We start from the raw sequence: 21518 nt of genomic DNA, 5'->3' as shown, positions 1-21518 counted from the left end.
CCAGCTTCCGGATGCGTCACTTCCGCCAAGGGGGTGTGGCCGCGGCGCGCAGGCGCGCGGGGAGGCTCAGAAGCGAATTCTACGCGGGGAAGCTCAGGAGGGAGGTGGAGGCTCCGCTGGGCGGGCGGCGGTGATCCCACGTGCTCTCCCGGGCCGGTTGAAACCGTTGGCGGGCGCTGGCTGAGAGGTGAGGAGCTGTGGCCCAGAGGTCCGACCTCGGAGGCTCAGAGAGTGGGGCGGGGAGTGCACTGTGGCCGATGCCTGCGTTTCCAGCGTTAGAGTCCCTCCTTTGGTTTGCACGCATGGTGGGAGGAAATCCATTCAGGTCTTATTCGTGCTCTGGGAAAGTGGAAGGAGTCCTGAACTTAGGATGGCCAATTCCTCCGGGTTTTAAAATGGAAAAGTACTCGTGTCCGGAACCCCCACAGCAGTTTCCAACCAGGATGGTTGGTCCAGGCTGGGCTTCAGGCTTGCTGCATGTTGGAGACAAGGCGCTTGTCTTCTCTGATTCTTGGGGAGCTCAGTCCCTCAGGAGGAGGCCTTAGGGCATAGTGGTCGAGAGAACGAACTTGGGGCCAGGACAGCTGCGTAGGAATGGTGGTTTGCCACTAACTGGATGTATGACCTGCTGCAAGTTACTGAACCTCTTTGTGCCTTGTCTGTCAAAAGGGAATAATACAGAACCTAACTCAGAGGACTGTTGTGAGGATTACAAGAGAACAAACGTGTTAAAGCACCTAAGACAGGGCTAGGGACATAGTAGGTGCTCAATAAATGTCAGCGTTTTCTGCAGCACTTACCTCTGAGGACCTGGTTAGGAGAATGAGGTGGGGTGTGAATGTTTGCAAGGCTGACTTTCCTGCAGAGAGGGCCCACTTGGGACTCATTCACACAGAGCCCCCAGTCCCTCAGTGCCTAGTATAGTGCCTGAGACATGGTCGGCTTCCACAGATAGTTGCTACACCAGTGAAGGGATGTTGTTTAAACCAGGGCTGGTGATGTAGGGTGTGGGGAAGGGGTGAGACTGGAACTTGGTGGCAGAGACATGGCTCAACTTCTCCCAGCCTCAGTTGGCTCATCTGTAAAGTGGAGATGGTGTACCTGCCTCCTAGTGTTTTTTTTGCAAAGAGCGAGAGAGAGGTCCTGCATGAGTGCACATTGAGATCCTCATCACCCCACATTCAGGGATTCAGGTAGGATGATGGATAGTTTGTACTTGTCTGTCCCTTTCACCATAACCTTGGTTTCTTGGAGTTCTATCCCCCATGAATGGCTCAGGGCCAGCCTAGTTGGCCTGATCCATTGTTGTACAGATGGGAGAATGTAAGTTCAAAGTCACAGTGCTCACTGGGGGCTGTTGACAGCTTGGCCCCTCAGGCAGGCTGTTGTGGTGGTGGTGATGATGGCATTTAGGTCTGTATGTGCATGAAAGAATGCTTTAAGAATAGTTAATTATTTTTTTTTAAATAAGAAATAAACAATATAAAAATGTGTAGGAAGGAAGGTAAAAAAGTCACTCCAAACCTGGAGTGACTCCAGAACCAAACCTGAGTTCATGTTTTCAGGGAATGGGGTAGTAACGTAGGCACCAATGGGAGCCAGAGGAGACCAGAGTGAGTTTATAAAGATAGATGAGTGGATTGAGGATCATATATAAAGAAGCATGAGTTTGGAGGGGCCTGGAAGTAATATCACTGATGTGCAAATTAATAGGTCACAAGAAATCCTACTTCTGGGTAAGGATGAATCTTTCACATCTCATATCTTTAATTTTCCACGTAATGCTCTTAGATGTTAGACCCATTTTACAGATAAACAGATTATGGGAAAGTTAGGTGCCTTGAGGTCATTTAGGTTTAATTGGCAGAATTGGGCTCCAGCTCGGATCTGCTAGCCCTGAGTCCAGGCCCAGGTCAACAGATTGGGGTCACCATCTGGATCAGAGAAGACTGAGGTGCCTGGATTGCTTCGTAAGTTCCCAGCCCCTCACTGATGCTGTCTGCTGCCCATCAGCTCAGCATGATTGTCCAGTACCCAACATCCTCTGCTGTGACACAGATGGTCTCCTTGCCCAGTGTGGCCTGGCTTTAGGATAAAGACTTAGGGTCCTAATATTTTTAAATGGAAGATCTTGACCTATATGGCACCTGAGCCAGTGGAGGGACTTAAGGCAGCATGCTTTCAGCTTTGCTAACTTCTGAAGTACATGTATCTTTTTAAATTAAGGTTCCCTCTGGATATATGCCTAGGAAGAAGTACAAATGTTACAAACTTACCAAATTCAGCATTTGAAAGTTTAATTATCTAAATTTCTTCTACATGTATTGGGTTTTTGAAACTTGAATGAGTTGAAGCTTTTGTTTTAGGTAATGCTTGCTATCTTCAATTAGAGGGACTGTGTTTTCACAGGGCATCTTTTTTGTAAGTTTGTAGCATTTCTACTTCTAAAATTGTTAAGCCTGCGCTAAGACTTGGCACACCCTGTCTGCTATACACTTAGAGTGGTTTTGAGTTTGCTGTCGTTTGAGGCACCTCCTCCCCCCCCCCCCTACATACACACTTGCAAGTGTTTACTGCATAAATGAAAGCTAGGGGTGGGTAAGCTCCTTACAGACCTTATCTCCTTAGCAAGCGGGTGGCCACACAGCCCCCATTTAAGATCCAGTGTGAAAATACAGCAGTGGCTCTCAAAATCCAGAGGAAGGCACTGTGAGACTGAGTTCTGACTTAAGTGCAAGCTACCATTTTGCCTTAAAAAACAAAAACAAAAACAAATTTCTCAGTGAACATGCCAAAAAGACCAACAGAAAACAAACGGTTGGAGAGGTATTTTTTGATAGACATGTGACCAAATTCTAATCCTCTCTTGAATTGATGTTTACACTGTGTGTGGCTAATCCCCAGAGGGAAAACATGTTTTCAACAGATATTCCGAGCATTCTTTTTGTCAACATCCCTGGCTCCTTTCAGTCCATAAATTTTGTTTCCAGCTGTCCTTCTTGGGCCTTTAATTCCTGGCTTTCCATTGCAGACTGTATCTCCCAAGCTCAGGGAAGCCTTCCTCCCCTCCCCCTGGATCAAGATACGGAATAGACGTCAAAAATGAAGGCTGGAAAGCTCTAGGCCATAGCTGAAATTTGAGGGGGCATTTTTCATCGTTGAATCTCATTATGAAAGTGCTTCTACATTTTTCGGCAGACAGTTTGGCTCATCACAGCTGCTCTCTGCCTCGTGTGTTGTGTGACAGTCCATCTCTTGGTGACTGAATGATGGTCTGGTTGTTCTTGGACCAAAGTGCCCTGGACACTGTGTATTTGATAATGTGCCGTTGGCTCTTGTTCTGGCCTTTGTGTTCCTTGTGAGGCGGTGGGGGGGGGTTGCTGCCTGTCATTCACGATCATCTTCTGCTGCGTGCAGAAAGCTAAGCCTTGGGGGAGTGGGTCACAGTCCGCGTGATGCCAGCTCCCCAGGACTTGTGACTGTTTCACCCGAATCTATCATAATGAGGTGAGAAGATGCTCTTGGTTGGTGCACATCCCAGAACACTCAGGTTTGCTTTCCTCTGGATTCAGTGTTAGGCTGTAGCTGACCACGTGTCCTCCCTCGTTAGCCCTCCGTGGTGTGCTGAGGAGGGGGTCTGGGGTCAGGGGGCTGCGATTTGTATGTGGCGCATCAGGCAAACTGACACCCGACAGTGCCCCGCCGGGCCAGAGGCCTCCAAGAGACACAGGCTGGGCCTTTGTAAACCCTGGAGGAGCAGCTGGGGTGTACATTTCCATTCAAGGCTGAATGGGTGGGAGCAGCCCTGATCCCTGCACAGGTAGGTGTGTCCTCTCCAGCAGTGACTCAGAATACAGGGGTGGAGGACAGCCGGTGATTTCATCCATGAAAATTCTCCACAAACCGGGAGTCACGTGTGCTGAAGGACCCTCGGATGGTCTTGTCCTGGAACAAACTGTATCAGATTACTTGATTCTTATCTTCATCGTGAGGAGGAAGGTGCTGGATTCAATAGTTGCTCACCATTTTTACTGTGAAACTCATTTATCATGTAAAGTGACAGTACTCTTTTAGAATCTGGTGATTAAGAAATTATATAACCCTGGCAAGTTCCTATGACTCCTGTCACACTTTTAGATGAATTCATGTTTTGTTAAGCATAATAGCATCTCTGTGAAATTTTTAAACGTGCGACCCACTTCATCTTGGGCAGTGCTCCGGACACCTGTGTCTGGGGACGCCCTCCAGCCGTTCACCCAGCATTGAGACCCCTGGGTATGGTCCCATTTCTTTCTGATTGATCCGACAAGAAGCCACACCCACTCCTGTCCACTAAAACTGGTGGACACTGCCTCATACTCAAACACCTGTGGATGCGTAGTTGTGCCAAATGAATGCTTTCTGTGCTTATAGAAATCGTTTTTAGGCCTCTTCTCCACTTTGTAAACCTCCCTTAATTCCCCTTTTGCTACGTTCGTATTATATTTGGGAACCTGAAATACTTTGCAGTGCACACCTAAAGGCATTAGAAACGGAATGCATGTGTGTGCTTAAAGTTATTGGAAAAGGTGGGATATTTCTTAACGCCCCCAAACACTTCATTTCTAGAGCCAGCCTGCCAAGTTTAAATCCTGATTCTGCTGCTGTGTGACCTTGGGCAAGTTACTTAAACTCTCTGAACCTCAATGTCCCCTGTAAATTGTGAACAATCATAGTCCTTCCCTCATAGGGTTGCTGTGAGGATTAAATAAGTTAATATGCATAAAGCTCTTAGAATAGGGCCAGCATGTAGTAAGCAGGCACTCAACAAATGCTAGCCATTTTTATTATTGTTGGTGATAATTTTATGTACATGATGGTAGTGTTTTATGTAAATTGCTAATCAACTTTGATTCTGTTGTGTTATTATTTTCATGGGAAAAGTTGGCTGTCTGAATCATATATTTGGAATAGAAGTTTTAGATTACAATGATAATTCTCTTTTTTCCTTTTTAAAAACATTTTTTTTTAGGACAAGACTTAAAACCTATCTTGGATAAAGAATATTTAATCATTTAGCTCAAAATGGTATTTTTTACATGCAATGCATGTGGCGAATCAGTGAAGAAAGTACAAGTGGAAAAGCACGTGGCTCTTTGCAGAAATTGTGAATGTCTTTCCTGCATTGACTGCGGTAAAGACTTCTGGTAAGTTCTACAGAATTCACCTAGCTCCACATTGGGGGTCCAGAGCAATTTTGGAAGCCCTGGCCCCACAAAGCATTTTTTAAAAAAAAGTAAGAGGCAAATTTGAGGGGGAAAATTGAGAGTGCCTTAGAGGACCATTTGCTTTTGAAGGAGGATTTAAAGAGAAGACCCAGGGAATGGGAATCATGGGTTCGAGCATTTGATTTCTCAGTGGCGCTTACTATCATCTCCTTGCCACGGTTATCAGACCCAGGGAGGTGACCATGTGGAGTAAGGTTTCAAGGGTGTGGCATGCTAATCACAGTGAAGAGATAGGTTTCCAGACCTTTAGCTGTTAGCTCACCGTGGAGGCGGCATCTGGGAGAAGAGACTTGGTCTCTTCTAGAAAATCGGAGGTGATGGCAGAGCGCAGCTCCTCCAGGCCCCTGGTGTGTCAGGTGGTTCCACTGAGGGGTCTCTGGAAAGCTGAGGGCTTAGGGGAGGGGGCAGGGTGGACCTTGCTCATTCTCTGTTTCTTAGGGAGGGACCCTTGCAAGTGACTGACCTCGGTCTTAATGCTGACTCCCCTCAGCTTCAGGGGGTCAGGTGAAAAGGCTGCTTTTGGCACGTCCGCCCTGATGGCCTCTGTGGCATTTGAGTGATGCTTGCTAACAGTTGCTTTTAACTTCATTCTAAAGCTGCTTTATTTATTTATTTGTCTATTTATTTATTTATGGAAACTGCTAAACCCTTTGTTCATACCTGATCCTTGGAGGAAGGATATATAAAACAGGTGAAAGTTGGGTTGTTTCTCCTTGGGTCACTTTGCCCCCAACATTGTCCTAGACAGTCCCTTGAGGACCTCACAGAGCTCCAAAAAACACTATATGAGACAGAATCCAGTTTCCTTTTTTTTTTCTAACTCTCAGTTCCAGAACTGTTTAGTGACCTGATAGCGCTGTTCTACACCGCCTTTTAATTTATTCTACAACTGATTGTTGATTGCCTACTATATTACCAGGAAGTCATACCGATTTTGTAACTTAAGACAGAGCCACCCTATTGCAGACAATTTTAAAAATTTTTATTTAGTATATATTCACTTAAGACTTTAAAAAATACTGCCTGTCAATTTGATTTTAAGACATTTGTATATAAAAATGGGTGGAAAGTTTGGTGATGGGTTTGAACAGTTGGGAAGAAGGAAGGTGTGGTAGGACCAGGAGGTTATCAGCATGGTAAGTGAAAGGTGGGGCGGCCGGGCTGTGGACAGACGTGAATGTCAGTGTGGCCTGCAGAAGGCGGGGCAGCAGGCTAGTGTTAGACAGAGGCTCCAATTTGAGAACCATTCTAATGGTGGAACTTTCTGTGCCTTTCAGGGGTGACGACTATAAAAACCATGTGAAATGCATAACCGAAGATCAAAAGTACGGCGGCAAAGGTTACGAAGGTAAAACCCACAAAGGCGATGTTAAGCAGCAGGCTTGGATTCAGGTAAGGTCTTTCTGACTCATCCAGCAGCTTCATCTGACATCTGCTTCCCTTGGAAGCCTAAGGAGCTCAGAATAAACGCATTGTCCACGCAGATGAGACCCAGACACGTCACGTCATAGTATAGACTAAGGTTGAGCAACTAAACCTTGAAAAAGAGTTCATTTCTCTTTTAATACAGTTACAGCATATTTTGTCTTTAATTCATACGTTTTGCAGATCTCTTGAAAAATATTTCCAAATTCTCACTGACTTTCCCTTGGCTACGAGACTGAACAGAAGCTTTCTAATCTGTATCTGCTAGTGATGATGCAACTTTTATAACTCCAGCCATGTTAATCTGTGATGTCTATCAGTCATCAGAATTGGGCCTCCAAAGAAGGCATTTTCATAAATATGAGGAATTTGCTACTTAAATAAAATATATATACAATAAAAATGGCAAAAGCAACAAAATCCCTAATTTACTGAGAGGTATAAGTTCCAGAATGTTAGTCACCATTTACAGAATAGTAGCTGGAGGAAAGATTCAGAACGGAAAGTAGGAGAATGAAAAGCCAAATTCAGGGCAGTTTACAGCTCAGTGGCCGAGCGCGTGCTTAGCATGCACAGGGTCTTGGGTTCAATCCCAGAACCTCCATTAAAAAATACATAAGTAAATAAAAATAAATAAACCTAATTACCCCCCAAAAAAGAAACAACAAATGCCATCTATGTGGAAATTCTGTATTTTCCTGGAAACCAAATAATTACTGTCTTTAATGATAGAGTTTAAACGTGAATTTCCTGATACTGACTAGCTTACTGAGTTAACAGTCTTGGGAGGGAAAATCTGCTGTTCACAAAGGACTAACAAACTCTGCCAGTCCAGCCTGAGGAGCAGGTGAGACCCTCTTATCTTAACTAAGACATTTGGACTGGTGGTCATCAGCTGCACTTCTGGGCCCTATGTCTGATCGCCCTGAGAACCAGATGACATTCTTAGGCCCCTGAGCTTGAGGTACCTGGTCTGTGAGTTCCATCTGTGTTGACATCACATCTGGAATGAAATCCTCTAAAGCAGGGGTTCGCAAATTACTGCCCGCGGGTCAAGCCCAGCCCCAGGCCTCTTTGTAAATTTTACTGGCACACAGCCACGCCCGCTTGTTTCCATGTTGTCTCTGGCTGCTGTCAGGCCACAAGGACAGCCCCGAGTAGTTAGGCCAGGAAGCGGGTGGTCTGCAGCCTCACATCAGTATGGAAAAGTTTGGGAACCCTTTCCCCAAACTGCTAGGCTTCAGTATTAGAGATTAAGAAGTTTATGTCAGGTTCTGTGCTGCCCACCCATCCACTCCCTGTCTGATCCCTCCTCTCTTGCTCCCTAGCCAGCAGGGTTAACAGACAGCTGAGCCTGAATGTGGTGAATGGGGAGCCTGCTGTGACCTGACCAGCAGAGATGGATTTGGATTTCGGTGTTTATTCTTTTCCTTAAATCCCTAAACTCTGAAAGATTTTGGAATCCCATCAGGGTGAATGTTCTCTGAGCATCCTTCCAGAATGTCTCTGTGCTTACACACAGAGAGTGGGTGGGGGGTCTGCGTGGAAATAACCTACTTGGCGTTGATCGTGGTGTTTTCATCCAAACTTTTGTCACCAGTGCTCTGTTCTCTTCTAATTCAGCACGTGCTCCGGCCGTTGCCGAGCTACCCTGACTTCTTCCTTGTTCGGTTTGTTTCTTCTCCTCCTCCTCCTTCTCCTCCTCCTCCTCCTCCTCCTTCCTCTTCCCCTCCTCCTTCCTCCTCCTTCTTCTTCTTCTCCTTCTTCCTCTTCTTCTTCCCCTTCTCCTTCCCCTCCTCCTCCTCTTCCTCCTCTTCTTCCTCTTCCTCCTCTTCCTCTTCTTCTCCTTCTTCCCCTTCTTCTCCTCCTCCTCCTCCTTCTCCTTCCTCTTCTTCCTTCTCCTCCTCCCTACTTTTTTTTTGAGGGGGTGGTAATTAGGTTTTTCATGGAGGTCCTGGGGATTGAAACTGGGACCTCTGCTCGTCTTCTTGATCTGTTTTTCTGCCTGGGTGCCTGGGAAGCTTTGCCTTGGCCCCTCCTTGGTACCCTGTATCAGTTTTGCCTGGCCTGTCTCTGTGTAGCTTCCGTTCTTTCCTCGTGCAGGGACATTTTCCTGCATTATGTTTGTTTAGCTGCATCGTTGTCCTCTTGGCTCAGAAGTGACCATGTTTCTTATGTACTGTCATCTCCCAGACTTTAGTAACCTTTTCCTCTGCCTTCAGTGTGACTGCCAGAAGCACTTTCTCTGGATCACTTTTAAAATTTCCATCTCTGTTCTTGCTATTTCATATTTATTTATAGATCTTAATTTTGTTGTCTTGGTCTTTGATTTATTTCCTAGGCCCTATGATATCCATTTTTGTCTGTTTTTTTAAAAACCATTTTTAGTTTGTTGATAGTTTTTTCTTTCAGTTTTTAAAAATTGTGGTAAATTATACAACATAAAGTTTACCATTTTACCCATTTTTAAGTATATACAACTAAGTACATACACAATGCTGTGCAGCCGCCACCACCGTCCGTCTCCAGAACGTTGTCATCTTTTGACAGAGATGGGTTGTACTGGCATCTTAATAATATTGCCTCCCAATTCATGGACCTTGGACATCTCTCCATTTATTTGTGTCTTTTTAATTTTTTTCAGTAGTGTTTATAGTTTTCAGTAAAAGTCTTTCACCTCCTTGGTTAAGTTTATTCCTAAGTATTTTATTCTTTTTGATAGTTTATAAATGGAATTGTTTTCTTAATTTCCTTTTTGATTTGTTCATTATTAGTGTATAAAATGCAACTTGATTTTGAAGTGTTAATTTTGTATCCTATAACTGCTGAATTTTTTTTATTGGTTCTGAAGATTATTTTTGTGGAGTCTTTTGGATTTGACATAGAAGACCATGTTGTCTATGGACAGAGATAATCTTACTTCTTCCTTTCCAATGTGGATGCCTTTTCTTTCTTGACTTTCTGGCCTCACTCTGAACTTTGTTGAATGCACTGCATAGATGTCAGTACAAAATCTGGACTGGAAATGTGAACCCTCTAGTTTGGCTTTCATGAAATATATGTCAGTTGTGAATTGTTTTCATTTTATCTTCCTTTTTTGTAGAAAATTAATGAATTAATAAAAAGACCCAGTGTCAGCCCCAAAGTGAGGGAACTTTTAGAGCAAATTAGTGGTTTTGACAACGTTCCCAGGAAAAAGGCGAAATTTCAGGTACGTATTTGATAGGACTTCCTTGAATGGAGGGGCAGTGGCCCCATCAGTGACAGCCTGTGTGCACCTGTCAAAATATGGGCTAAGTGGGGTTTTGTCTTTTTTTTTCCTTACAGAATTGGATGAAGAACAGTTTAAAAGTTCATAATGAATCTATCCTGGAGCAGGTGTGGAATATCTTTTCTGAAGCTTCCAGCAATGTAAGTCAGATCTAATTCTAGGTTGATAATGCGGCAAAGATGATTAGTGACAAAGAAATGGGAATGTCTTATTTTTGGAGGTCAAGACAGCCTTCTTTTTCAGAGAACCTCTTTGTGCCTTCATTAATGGGAAGGAATAAACTGAATGCACTGCAGAGATTTCCTTATTGTGCAGAGAAAGGTATTTAATCCCAACATTTGATAGTGGTACAGCTAACACAAAACGATTTGCTTAGAAATCAGGCAGCATGCTGCACTGGGACCCACAGGAGGACTGGGGCTTCTGACAGACCTGGTCTGAAGCCCTGCTGTGCTGTTTGCCGCATATTTGCTCTTGGGCATGTTATTTAACTTCCCTGAGCATAGTTTCCTTATCTTGAGGAAAAGTGGATAGTTATACTCAGGACCTCCTGAGTGCCTGATGGGTGTCAGGCCTGGAACAAAAAATATAAAATATCTCAGACGGTGATAGTGCCTTGGAGAAAAATAAACAGGGTGAGGACACAGAGGCTGGCTGGGTGTTATTTTAGGTGTGGGGCAAGGGGGTCGCGAAGGCCCCTCCTTACATGTAGTATTAACGTAGATGAGGGTGTGCCAGCATCCCATGGCATGCCCAGCAGTTAGTGGGCACTTGTTAAGTGTTCCTCTCATTCATCGCCTTCCTTCTGGCGGAGGGAGAAGTTGTCGGAGCAAATCAGGCAACCACCATCAGTCAGTATGTTTTGATCAGAGTCCCCAGGTGTGAAATATACAGGCAGAAAATCCTAGTTTATATTTCGTAGCCATATTGTTGGTTACATTGTTCATTAAACATTTTTTCTCGCTGATTCAGTTGCACTTCGCTCTGACTTGGAGATTATATCCCATTGGGAGACCTGTGTCATTAGTAGTTTCAAAAAAACCCAGTGAGGTCTGACTGGTCTTTAGTCATGTTGTCAGCAGTTGATCTGCTTTATATAAAGAGAATAGTTTGGGCAGCAAATTGGGATAAAAATGAAACCTTATTTTGGCAGTATATCTAATACTTGTCTCCAAACATACACATTGGGCCTCTGAAACGTTATAACCAATCATTTAATTGGCATTTATGTGGCACCTATTTTGTAAAGGTTATTTACATTATTTTAACTAAAATCAAAAGTTTAAAATTACTTAGTTCAGTTGCAGAGTTAAAAAAAAAGATGTTTTCCAATTGCCCTTTTGAAACTGTGGACATACTAAGAACTCAGTAAAATCACCAGTAAGCAGCTCGTGGTAGGTGCCGAGCTCTGTGAGATGCGGCGTCATGGCTTTGCCGTGAGGCGGGAGCTTGGTAGAGTTCTCACACTTGAGTGGAAGCCAGTTGTCCTTTATTTGGTCCAACTTGGGGAGCAGGCGTTCCCTCCTTGTGGTCTTGTCTCCCAAAGGAGGAGGACTGCAGTGACTGGTGTCTGTCCCCTGGCGGGTAACTAACAGAGATGGAACTTGGGCCCAGGCCTCTGACCGTAAGTCCAGCAGTCTGCACCACCCCTGAAGCAGCCCGGGAGCCCCTGGCCCTGACTGTCCCCCTGGCCCTCCAGGGGCATCCGGGCTCACGGAGCAGTTCAGTGAATTGCTCCCCATCTGCTTTAGAGCAGGGGCAGGTGTAGGGACGGCAGCATATTTAGATCGGAGCACAGCAGGCGGTGTGGCCAGCTGGCCAAAGTCATTTTTTAAAATAATCTCTGCATGGGTTTGAATAAAGTGGTGCGGTAAATGGGAAGTTTATCTTTTCCCAGTGCAGGTGGGTACTTAGTTTCCTGTGGTTCCTCACTCACCATTCTTCGCACGCCATCCAGGTGTCCCTGACTATTCCTCGCGGGGTAACCATTAATCTGAGCAGTGGTGATGAGGACAGCACCTCTGTCTGGTACTCAGTTGTTTACAGAACTCTTGCCGCACACCTGGCCGCTTCACTGAGTACCCGCTGCTCTAAGCATGTGATGGAGCCCTTCCCTTTTACTCATATGTGCACAGTGTGAGGTAGGTCTGACCAGCTTTCGGTTTACAGACGCGGCAAGAGGTGCGGAGCAGATAAATAACTTGCCCTGAGTTACCTGGCTAGTAATGAACAGAGCTGGAACTTGAACCCAGGTCTGCAGGTGCATAAATCTGGTGGTTTCTGCCATATCTGCCTGCTCATCTTCTAACTTAAAAGGCGAACCATGAGCCAGAACAAAAGGTCTGGCTTTTAAGTGACAGAGGAATTCTTCACTTTGCCAGTGGAATGAAAATATCTGTTAAATGCAAAGAGGGGTGTGGGCTGGGGGTCGTTTTTGCCAATCTGTCTATTTACTGCTGTATGTTAACTATGGCGGGTTATCACAGATGTAACATGGTAAGTAATAACAGTTTTGTTAGACTTTATCACAGGATACATGCAGTGATGTGAATGAATGTGTCTGGAATGAGTATTTATGTGTTTCTGGTTTTGCTTAATAACAAGGAACCAGTCGGGAAGAAGCCAGATCAGCAGCCACTGGAGCATGTGGCCAGGCCACATGGGGAAAATGCCACCAACGTTCCATCGTCCCAAGCAAATGAGAGCATGGCAGAGCCAGCTGAGGCCAAGAAGAATAAGAGAGAAAGGAAGGAGGAACGGCAGAAGAAGAGAAAAAAAGAAAAGAAAGAACTAAAACTGGAAAACCACCAGGAGAATTCAAAAAGTCAGAAGCCTAAAAAGCGCAAAGCGGGACAGGAGGCCGAGCAGGAGGCCAAAGGTGGGGATACCACCGAGGCCACCAGCCCCACGGGGAAGAAGCAGCAGAGGAAGGGGAGCAAGGCAGAGCGCGCCCGGCCCGGGGCTGTGGATGGAGCTGCGGAGGCCGGGTCGCCGCAAACCAGTCCAGGGAAGAGAAAGCGGAAGCATTCGGAAGGTATGTGGCTCCCTGAGGCTCCAGGCTTTTGTCTGAGAACTTTTAAGCTGTGTATTTCAGTTACATAAAGTCTCTGAGACCTTGCATTTTGAACCAAGTAGGGCAAAAAGTGTAAGCTTTGGGAGCAGGCTTACCTGGGCTTCATGCGGGCAGATGAGAGCACCTCTCAACTCCCCAGTTTGCCATTTGCCCGGGGTAGGGGGAGGAGAATTGGAGATGGGGTGCCTGGGGAGTGAACACGGTGATGGATGGGAAGGGGCCTGGCCGGGTAAGCCTCTCATTAAGTGGAGCTGCTGTTATAAATAGGAAATCTTCTTTTTTTTTCTCCTTCAATTGTTCTAATTACTTAGTTGAAGCAGATTCAAAGAAGAAAAAGATTAAGCTCCCAGAACATTCTGAGGGTGGAGAACCGGAAAACCATGAGACTCCTGCAAAAGGTAAGGATGCCAGCGTTTGGAAGCTCTGTCCTCTTAAGGCTGCAGGAGGAGGAGGAGAGCTGGGGGGCGGGTAGTCCGGTGGAAGGATTTGAAAGCAAAATGAGTTCTCCAGGGTGTGACTCCAGAGTAAGGCATGAGAGCTGTCAGTCAGTCGTGCAGTGTCTGCCCAGCTTTAAGGAGAAAATGAAAGGCAGAGGGGGTTGGAAACATAGACAATCTTCACAGCTTAAAATAAACCCAGTAGGCTTTCTTAGCCCCTGTTCCTCTTCTGCTTCCTTTATTCCTGCCTCTCATTACTCTCCTAGAAGTACCCTGCGGTCCAGCCCGGCTGGCTTGGCTGTACCCTGTTCCATCTCTGGGTCTGTCCCTGGTGCCCCATTGCTTGGAGCTCCACGGCCACCCTGCTCCCTTCTTGTCAGCACGCAGCCCTTGGCCTTCAAGGTTCTTCTCAAATACGCCTCCTCCACAGAGCAGTTCCTGCTGCTCCACAGGCCTGAGGCACTCCCTCGGGTCCTGCCTGTTAGGACAGGCCCCAGGACTCAGTTTATAATTTCAGAATGTTACATAAATGGGCATCGTTTAGTACGCAACCTGTTGAGGTGGGCTTTTTTCACTCAGCGTTATTCATGGGAGCTTCATCCCCGCCGACATGTCGTCCACGATCCGTTCCTTTTCACTGGGAGCGGTCCTCTGTGCTGGGGGGGGGGGGGGGGGGACCATGGCTTGTTTATCCACTCAGCTATTGGAGAACATCTGGGTTATTTCCAGTTCATGGTTATCATGCGTCAAGCTGCTAAAAACATTCATGTACAGGTTTGCCTGTTAACACATGTCGTGTTTTCTGGAATAAATGTTCAGGAGTGCAGTGGCCATCTAGTATGGTAATTGCATGTGTAGTTTTTTAAGAAACTGCCAGCTTTTTCAAGAGTGGCTTGACCATTTTATATTCCCACCAGCAACACGTGAGGAGTCCAGTTTCCCCACACCCTGGCCAACATTTGGTGGTGGTACTGTTTTTATTTTAGCCCCTCTGATAGGTATGTAGTAACAGCTCGTCGTGCTTTTAATTTGCATGTCCCTAATGAGGCTGAATAGCTCCTCCTGTAGTTATTTGCCATCTGTCTGCCTCTTCATTGAAAGGTCAGTTCTTGTCCTTTGCCCATTTTCTAATTGGATTGTTTGATTTTTTTTCTTTAACTGTTGAGATTTGAGAGTTCTTTATATATTCTGAATACTAGTCCTTTGTGGGATGTGTGGTTTGCAAAGTTGTGTTTTGTTTTGTTTTTTCAGTCTGTAGCTTATCTTTTTATCCTCTAACAGGATCTTTATGTAGAACAAAAATTTTTAACTTTGATGAAGTCTCATTTATCAATTTTTCCTTTAGTACTTTTGATGTCAGGAACTCTTTGCCAGGCCTAAATCCCAGAGATTTTTTTTTTTTTCTGTTTTTTTTCCCCCTGAATTTTATAGTTAGATTTTACACGCAAGTCCATGATCCATTTTGAGTTAATTTTTATATGACATAGGAGACTTGGTTCAAGGTTTTTTGGTTTTGTTTCTGCTTTTTTTTTTTTGCTTATCGGTGTCCAACTGTTTTACGCTATTTGTTGAAAAAGCTTTTCCCTCAGTGAATTGCTTTTGTACCTTTGCCAAATATCAGTTGGGCATAATTGTGCAGGGCTATCCTGGATTTCAGGGGTTTGTATATCTGCCCCTCCACCAGGACCACACATTCTTGACTACAGTAGCTATAGTGGAAGTATTGTCTTATTCCTCTCAATTTAGTCTTTTTCAAAATTAGAAGTTTTACTTTTTTTATTTATTTACTTTTTATTGAAGTATAGTTGATTTACAATGTGTTAGTTTCTGGTGTACAGCATAGTGATTCAGTTTTATATATATATATATATATTTTTTTTTTTTTCCCTTTTCATATTCACCTATTACAAGATATTGAATATGTTTCCCTGTGCTATACAGTTAGGACCTTATTGTTTATCTATTTTATATACAGTAATGTGTGCTTGCAAATCCTGAACTCCCAACCCAACATTAGAAGTTTTAGAATAATCTCGCCTATATCTATAAAAAGTCTTGCTGTGAGTTATATAGGAATTGTGTTATACCTGTATATCAATCCGGGGAGTATTGACAACTTTATTGTGTTGAGTCTTCTAATCCACGAACATGGCATGTCTTTCTATGTAAAGCTTCTTTGATTTCTTTCATCAGCATTATGTGTCTTTAGCATACGAGTCTTCATCTTCCCAGAAGCAGAAGTTCCCTAGATGAGTCTTTGAGCCTGCTGTGCAGTAATTTTTTGTCCTGTCCCCTCTCATGCAAGGCTAAGCTGCTTTTGCTCATCTCTGTCTTACTTGCTGTGCTTAGACAGCCCCGTGATCTTAGTGGGTCCTTAGTGAATCTTGAGTTCACTAGATACAACTCCCCTCCTTTCACAGGGGTTTGTAGGACGGTGGCACTTCATTATCCTGCTCACTCTGAGACCGGGTGCTGTGAACAGCACTCAGCGCTTCTCGGGGCAGGTGCCTGCCACCAGCACAGTGGTATCCTGATCGGTCAGGGTTAGTTCACTCGCAGGGTAGCAAGCAGATGCGCTGGTAGTGCAACAAAACGCAGTGCTTTATGTGTCATTCTGTATGTTGTAGGTAAATTCAACTGGAAGGGAACTATTAAAGCGGTTCTGAAGCAAGCCCCCGACAACGAAATGACAATCAAAAAGCTAAGGAAAAAGGTATGGAGCAGGAACCCAGCCTATAAGCTGGGGTGGCTCAGCTCTTTGCTTTAAGATGTACAGCTTTGTTCTGCTTTTCTAAATCTAAAATACTGTAACGGAGCGTGTACGTGTCTCAGCGGCTCTCGAGCTGCTCCTGTCGGCCTCGGGCGTGTGCAGAGGGAATGGGGCCGGAGCCCGCCAGCACCTCCTCTGCCCGACCGGTGCCCAGATCAGATTGCGGATCACTGCTCCAGATATGGTGCTGCCTTTTGATTATTCCAGAACAGTGTTTTCTTTCTCCTTTTAACTTTTTGTTGGTGTCAGACTCGTGTAGCCAAGTACTCACACATGGGCAGCTACATGAATTGTCACAAGCAGGACACACTGTGTAACCGGCCCCTGCGTCCCTCCATGTGTCACTGTTGGCCTTATTCTGGGTCAAAGAAAGGACATATTAGGTAAATTTTCAGGACAAAGACACCCATTTGACAGTTGTTTTTCTCTGCGAAGGTTCTAGCCCAGTATTATGCTGTGACAGATGAACATCACAAGTCTGAAGAGGAACTCCTGGTCATCTTCAACAAGAAAGTCAGCAAGAACCCCACCTTTAAGTTATTGAAGGACAAGATCAAGCTTTTAAAATGAACATTTTTATATTGAAAAATTGGATCCACTCTGTTGATTTTTTCCTTTTACCACTGTTTGTAAACATGCAATGAATTATAACAACTCAAATTTTGCTTTCCAAAGCTGTATTTTTAAGTTAAGAAAAATATATTTTTCAGTAGACCTTATATAAAAAAATAAAATATATTCTCATCCCAAGTTCTAAATTCGTGGCAGTGAGAATTTTGTACTTTAAAAAAGAATTTTTATTTTTTGTGGGGGAGGTAATTAGGTTTATTTTTTTAAAGCAGAAGTCCTTCCTTCTTTCCTTCCTTTTTTTTTTTTTTGATGCCTTTTCTGACATTCCAGGTATTTGCACCGGCCATTTTCCATGATGCTGCTTACAAACAGGACTGGGGAGAAGATGGGCTGCGTTCTGCCCACCAAAAGATGTGTGTGTGACTGTTGCACGCTGGGGTCCTCTTTAAAGTCAGACACACGAGGCGTTTTGTGGTCTGATGAGGAAACTGAGGCTCAGAACAGTGAAAGGGAGGCCAAGCAGGAGTGACCTCGGCTGCTGCTCCTCTGATCAGGTGGACCGCCAGACCCGGGCAGGTGCAGAAGTCTAAGAATTCAAGCAGCTGATGGCAGGGGCACGTAGGTGGAGGAAGGTTAAAAACCACTCAAGTTTCCCCAGGTTAATTTTTCTTCAGGCAGGCACAAGTGCCTTGTTACCTTGGGGTGAAGTAAGACAACCCCTCTAAGAAAAGAGGCTTTCAAGGACCCTGTTCCTAGTTCTCTGTTTAAACCCACCACACAGGGTGTTTATCAGAATAAGCTATTAAAGTCAAGATGAATAGCACTGTGACAGGTCTGCAGGTTTTTATGAAGAGCCTTGAGAAGTTCTCATGTAATCCTTCTAAACATGTCATTTTTCTTTCAGTTAAACCTTGAGCTGACCAGGTCCTATTAAAACAATTTACTTTGATAATATCTAAGTAGCCTGTAATTGCCTCTCTTTTCCAAAATTAATTTCTAGGGGGAAAAAAACAGAAGCAGCCTTCGGTATAGATTTGTTTACTTTTAGATGCACTGTTGCAGTTGAATAAGGAAAGCTTTAAGAGATCAGTTGTTCTGTTCAATTCATCTGCATCAGTGAAAGCATTGATAGTGTATCTTCGTTCTTTATTCCACCATGAAAACAGAACTTTCTAGCTGTTTTTTTGGTTTTGTGTGTGTGTTTTTGGTTTTGGGGGGTTTTATTTTGTTTTTTGTCTCAATGATGAACCTGGTCTCCAGCACAAAGTAGATAATTGTATACTGTTAACTTTTACCTGGCTACAGAGCCATGACACCGTAGCACGAAGACTGTAACTTCTTCCCTGTGGAAGGAAATCAGAGATCTGTTATTACACTCGTCTGAGATGAGAGACGGCATTGATACTTACCAGTACTTTGTGGTTACTGGATCTCAGCATATATTCAGCCTTTATTTCTTCTAATTAAGTCTTCAGTGTGTAAAATAGGTCTTCCAAGCTTCTTTTTCTATTTAGTGAGCCGGGGAGACCGTATTGCGTTTCCCTTAGTAGGTGCAGAAGTGTTACTTTATATGGATTCCTGAATTACACATGGGCGGGAGGGCAGCTGTGTAGTTAATCCTGCTCTCTCTCAGTAAGCTGGATTTTGGCAGAAGAGTTGGTACGCGGGAGAGCCTTGCCCCTTTCACCTTCAGGAGAGGAATGATTGATCGTAAGCATGTAGTGGGATTTCACATCTTGAGATTCTGCTGGGAATTTGTGCTCATTGTTTTTTGCTTTTCCTCACAAACGTATGCTTGGACCTGAACCCTCTGGTACCGTCAGGGCCTGCAATTCTGCTCTAAGCCTCTTGTTGAAACCCTTGTAAGTCACAGAGACTCATGAGATAATTCCAGAGTGCCCACCTGGGCCCGGCTCTCCCCCATCTGTAGGAACAGGGAGACAGACAAGCTGGAGGCAAGCACAGTAGATGTCCTGGGGGTGAACGGCTCCCCCGGAAGGAATGAGTCCTTCCGCCTGGGGTGGGGGTGGGGGCGTTAGGTTATTACTTGGCTCCGGTGAACGGTACTTACTACTTGCTGTAGTGGGTCATCTTTCTCTTATTCCTGCCACAACCCCTTTCACCCCGACTTCCACTCCCACCCACGTGGGAGGCAGTGGGAGGCGATAAACTTTAAACGGGGCTCCCTGCACTGGAATGAGACCTGACATCCAGTCCGACTTTATATTATTAACCAAGGACAGATTATGCAGCCTCCCTGCACCTCAGGGTTTTTATCTATCATACTGCTTCCTAGGGTGGAGAGAGTGAAATTAAGATATTGAAAACTGGGTGTCTGGCACATAGTTAAGTATCTGAAACTATTTCAAGTGCATGAAGTTGGCCCAGACAGCAGTGTCTAACATTGATTTCTGAGGCACAGCCCCGAGAGAGGCCCCATCCTCCAGGCACAATGCTTTTTCCAGAACGCGGCTCTCCAAGTGACTGGACCTGAGGAACCACAGTGGCCAAACCAGGCAGCACGTTTTAATGAAGAAATCCACTTTAATTCTGAAGTGCTACTCTAGTTTCCAGTATCATCGCCTCGCCGTGTGATCCTCACCGTGTGATACTGAGTATGTATCTATCTGTAACCAAGTTTCAAGATACAGATACAGTCATAAAACTGCCCGGCCTTTTTTTGAGCTAAACTTTCTATTGGAGTATATACTCATAGAGACATAAAAACCTACATGGGCAGCACAAAGAATTCCACAAAGTGCACAAACTTAGGCTGTTGCTACCCAAATCAAAGAAATAGACTATTTAGCCCAAGAGTGATCATATCCTTACTTCTGGGTTGGTTTAGCCTGGTTTTAAATTTCATGTAAATGGAATCATAGAACATGTACTCTTTGGTGTCTGGCTTCTTTCACTTGAGATGCCATGGGATTCATCCATGTTGCTCTGTAACAGGCGTTCGTGCAGACTTTATTATTACAGTGTTCATCCATCCTGCTGTCGGTGAGATGTTCACACTTCCTGGCGGGGCTGGATGCTCATGGAATTGACATCTGCATATCCCCTGGTACCTACGCTTTCTCATTTCTGCTGAGTGCATGCCTGGGAGTGGAACTACTGAGTCATCAGCTGTATTTCAGCTTTAACAGATACAGCCAGATGGTTTTCCAGGGTGCTCTTACCAGTTTACACTGCCACCCTCAGTGTAAGAGGGGACATGAGTTTATTTTGCCCCCAAATGCACTGAAATTGAATGCCTCAAATTTCTAGCTCAGTATCTAGCTCCCCAAAATAGCAGTTTAATTCAATGCTGTCAAGTGGAATCCCTGGGGGTGACTACTATGATCAAACTGGAAAATGGTATCTCCAAGTTTTCACAGCAGATTTCAGTCTTGAATGATGTGAAAAATAAATCAGAACAGTAATTTCCCCTCAGCTTAAAGAATGACATCTTCTTAGGTATGCAACCACCGTCCTCTGAGATTTTAGATTTTTCACCTTCTGCAATTTGGGGCCGAACAGTCCTTCTAACCGTCTGCCTAGGTTACAAACAATGAGGATTTCTGAGACAGCTATAGGCACTGGTGGAAAGAGACATTTCTTTGTTTTGAGTGCAAAGGCTAGTTTAGCTTTTTTTTTTTTTTTTTTGTTATGGGATCCAGGGAAACTTTAATTTATTCCCTTCGATATAAGTGATTAAACTGCCCCTTTAGTAGCTTAAATTGTAATTGCTGAGTAAATACATATGTTTGTCAGGGTTGAAAGGTCAGACATCGCTGGGAAGGTCAGGCCTTTGTCTGGCCACAGAGCAGGTATTGTGAACTGCTGAAAGCTGACCTTTGCTGCTCTGCCTGCCTGGTGACCTCGGGCGCCTTCTGTCGGAGGCTTGTGGTAGTCTGTACCTTACATTTCCCCACCGGGGATCAAAGGTAGCTGTAAAGACCGTCCCAGTGGGTCATTTCTGCGAGCACTGCTCTTGGGATCTGGCATCAGGTTTACATCAGGACACTGATGGTAACGTTATAGGCCGGGCCTGCTCCCACCTATTTTATCCTGAACAGAGAGGTATGTTATAGCTAAAATTGAAGCAGCAATCTCTCTTCTCGGTTTTAGGAAAAAACTAAGGTAATAGAATTTTCTCAGTTTTAAGGTGTCCCTGGATAACATTTCTTAAGCCTCCTGGCACTTGTCACCCCTCAGTTCTGGCTTAGACGCTGTGAGAGTTGGCATAAACGTTTACAGCACTTGGTTCTTTTTTGCTTAATTTATCCACATTTCATGCTGTACCCCCAAAGGGCTTGGTGCTCTACTATTTGAGGAAGTTTGAGAATACCAGGTCCAGAAGGAGAGGCAGGGGTTCCAGAGCATCATCGCGGCAGCAGGCGCTGCGTGTTGGGGCTCCAGGCCAGCTCTGCGTGGGCCCCTGACATCGCTCCTCCGGTTTCCAGCCTGATGCTGGGATTCATGAAGTCACCAGTTTTGAAAGGCTGGTGTTTTCTCCCCCTCGTTTTGTTTTCTTAACTTGAGGGCCCACAGGTTTCCTCCAGAGCTGGGGCCTTGCTGGTGGAGGTGATGCCCGAGGGAAGGTTACAGAGTCCAGCCGACCCTCTGCAAGTGGGGGTTTGCCCTCTGCGACGACCTTGAAATACCTGGATTCTCCTAAGGTTGGCAGGGGCTCTTCCATGGGCTCTGTTCAATGTACATG

General features: G+C 44.8%; 1 protein-coding gene across 1 annotated transcript; it reads left to right on the top strand.

Moving 5' to 3' along the window:
* The first annotated feature begins 45 nt into the window (after positions 1-45).
* LYAR (Ly1 antibody reactive) lies at positions 46-16993 on the top strand. Its single transcript, XM_010975341.3, has 9 exons — positions 46-187; positions 5012-5186; positions 6545-6659; positions 9796-9903; positions 10020-10103; positions 12568-12997; positions 13348-13434; positions 16101-16186; positions 16679-16993. The coding sequence occupies exons 2-9, from the start codon at positions 5065-5067 to the stop codon at positions 16811-16813; spliced, it is 1167 nt and encodes a 388-aa protein (XP_010973643.2). The 5' UTR covers positions 46-187; positions 5012-5064; the 3' UTR covers positions 16814-16993.
* Positions 16994-21518: the final 4525 nt, after the last annotated feature.

This window comes from Camelus dromedarius, chromosome 1, assembly GCF_036321535.1.
Source record: "Camelus dromedarius isolate mCamDro1 chromosome 1, mCamDro1.pat, whole genome shotgun sequence".
NCBI classification, from domain to species: domain Eukaryota; kingdom Metazoa; phylum Chordata; class Mammalia; order Artiodactyla; family Camelidae; genus Camelus; species Camelus dromedarius.
This window is presented reverse-complemented; position numbering and strand designations above follow the sequence as displayed.

Coding starts and splice junctions, on each gene's coding strand:
- LYAR (XM_010975341.3), top strand. CDS start 5,065: ATGGTATTTTTTACATGCAATGCATGTGGCGAATCAGTGAAGAAAGTA. Junction 5,187..6,544: donor GACTGCGGTAAAGACTTCTG/GTAAGTTCTACA, acceptor TGTGCCTTTCAG/GGGTGACGACTATAAAAACC. Junction 13,435..16,100: donor CCATGAGACTCCTGCAAAAG/GTAAGGATGCCA, acceptor TGTATGTTGTAG/GTAAATTCAACTGGAAGGGA.